Source organism: Coturnix japonica, unplaced genomic scaffold (genome assembly GCF_001577835.2).
Source record: "Coturnix japonica isolate 7356 unplaced genomic scaffold, Coturnix japonica 2.1 chrUnrandom548, whole genome shotgun sequence".
Classification (NCBI taxonomy): domain Eukaryota; kingdom Metazoa; phylum Chordata; class Aves; order Galliformes; family Phasianidae; genus Coturnix; species Coturnix japonica.
In genome coordinates, this window is record NW_015439929.1 from 14,069 (window position 1) to 16,107 (window position 2,039).

Below are 2,039 nucleotides of genomic sequence, written 5' to 3' on the forward strand. Positions count from 1 at the left end.
AATCCCCTTTCGGGATCTCAAAACCCTTTTGGGACCCCAAAACTCAAATTTAAGACCCCCAACCCCAACTTTGGGCCCAAAAAGACCAATTTTGGGCCCAGAAAGACCAATTTTGGGCCCAGAAAGACCAATTTTGGGCCTAGAAAGACCAAATTTGGGCCAAGAAAGACCAATTTTGGGCCTAGAAAGACCAAATTTGTGCCTAGAAAGACCGATATTGGGCCCAGAAAGACCAATTTTAGGCCCCAAAAGACCAAATTTGGGCCCAGAAAAAACAAATTTAAGACCCTAAAATCCCCTTTTGGGATCCCAAAACCCTTTTGGGACCTCAAAGCTGAAATTTAAGCCCCACAACCCCAAATTTGGGCCCAGAAAGACCAATTTTGGGCCTAGAAAGACCAATTTTGGGCCTAGAAAGACCAAATTTGGGGCCAGAAAGACCAATTTTGGGCCTAGAAAGACCAAATTTGGGCCCAGAAAGACCCAAATTTGGGCCCAGAAAGACCAATTTTGGGCTGAGAAAGACCAAATTTGAGCCCAGAAATACCAATTTTGGGCCCAGAATGACCCAATTTGGGCCCAGAAAGACCAAATTTGGGCTGAGAAAGACCAAATTTGAGCCCAGAAAGACCAAATTTGGGCTGAGAAAGACCAAATTTGGGCCCAGAAAGACCAATTTTGGGGCCAGAAAGACCAAATTTGGGCATAGAAAGACCAAATTTGAGCCCAGAAATACCAATTTTGGGCCCAGAATGACCCAATTTGGGCCCAGAAAGACCAATTTTGGGCCCAGAAAGACCCAATTTGACACACGCAGCCAAGTGAAGCAGCGCAGGGACGCGCAGTTTGACAACCGGATTTGGGACAAAGGGTGGGGATATGGGATAAAGAAACAATGTGTGTGTATAGGGGGTGGATTTTGGGGTGAATTGAGTGGATTTTGGGGCTCAGAGGAAGGCATCGCACCACTCTCTCAGGCAGCCGGAGCAGTCACGGCTCTGCTTGGCGTTGGCCCCACAAGCGTCACGAAGCCATTCCCGAAACAGCTCCTCGTCCTTCTTCAGCACCAGGAACTGTCCAAGCACCACGTAGGCCTAAAGGAGAGATGAGGCCTAGTCTTAAAATGACCCAAAAATGGCTAAAAATGGCCCCAAAATGGCAATAAATGGCCTTAAAATGGCCATAAAGTGACCCTAAAATGGCCCAGCTCCTCGTCCTACTTCAGCACCAGGAACTGTCCAAGCACCACGTAGGCCTGAAGGAGAGATGAGGCCTAGTCTTAAAATGACCCAAAAATGGCTAAAATGGCCCTAAAATGGTTATGAAAGGTCCTAAATAGGCTATGAACGGCACTAAAATGTCTATAAATGACCCTAAAATGGCTATAAATGGCCCAAAAATGGCTATAAATGGTCTTAAAATGGCCATAAAGTGACCCTAAAATGGCCCAGCTCCTCGTCCTTCTTCAGCACCAGGAACTGTCCAAGCACCACGTAGGCCTGAAGAAGAGATGAGGCCTAGTCTTAAAATGACCCAAAAATAGCTAAAAATGGCCCAAAATGGCTACAAATGGCCCTGAAATGACTATAAATGGCCCTAAAATGGTTATGAATGGCACTAAAATGGCTATAAATGGCCCTAAAATGGCAATAAATGGCCCAAAAATGGCCATAAAGTGACCATAAAATGGCCCAGCTCCTCGTCCTACTTCAGCACCAGGAACTGTCCAAGCACCACGTAGGCCTAAAGGAGAGACGAGGCCTAGACTTAAAATGACCCAAAAATGGCTAAAAATGGCCCAAAATGGCTATAAATGGCCTTGAAATGGCTATAAATGGCCCTAATATGGAGAAGTGCCCCTAAAATGGCTATAAATGGCCCTAAAATGGCCCCATAATGCGTATAAAGTGACCCTAAAATGGCCCCAAAGTGTCTCCATTGTGTCCCTCAGCCCATTGTCCCCCATTGTGTCCCCATCCCATTGTCCCCATTGTCCCCCATTGTCCCCATTGTCCCCCCCATCCCATTGTCCCCATTGT

At 46.5% G+C, this 2,039-nt stretch overlaps 1 protein-coding gene across 1 annotated transcript; it reads right to left on the reverse strand.

Annotated features, from left to right (window-relative positions):
• Nucleotides 1-260: 260 nt before the first annotated feature.
• Nucleotides 261-1,966, reverse strand: LOC107307331 (barrier-to-autointegration factor-like). The gene is made up of 3 exons (XM_015850830.2): nucleotides 1,913-1,966; nucleotides 1,437-1,499; nucleotides 261-1,094 (listed from the first exon to the last, which is right to left on the reverse strand). The coding sequence occupies exons 1-3, from the start codon at nucleotides 1,964-1,966 to the stop codon at nucleotides 948-950; spliced, it is 264 nt and encodes an 87-aa protein (XP_015706316.1). The 3' UTR covers nucleotides 261-947.
• Nucleotides 1,967-2,039: the final 73 nt, after the last annotated feature.

Coding starts and splice junctions, on each gene's coding strand:
- LOC107307331 (XM_015850830.2), bottom strand. CDS start 1,966: ATGGGGGACAATGGGCTGAGGGACACAATGGAGACACTTTGGGGCCAT. Junction 1,500..1,912: donor CACTTTGGGGCCATTTTAGG/GTCACTTTATAC, acceptor TCTCTTCTTCAG/GCCTACGTGGTGCTTGGACA. Junction 1,095..1,436: donor AGGAGCTGGGCCATTTTAGG/GTCACTTTATGG, acceptor TCTCTCCTTTAG/GCCTACGTGGTGCTTGGACA.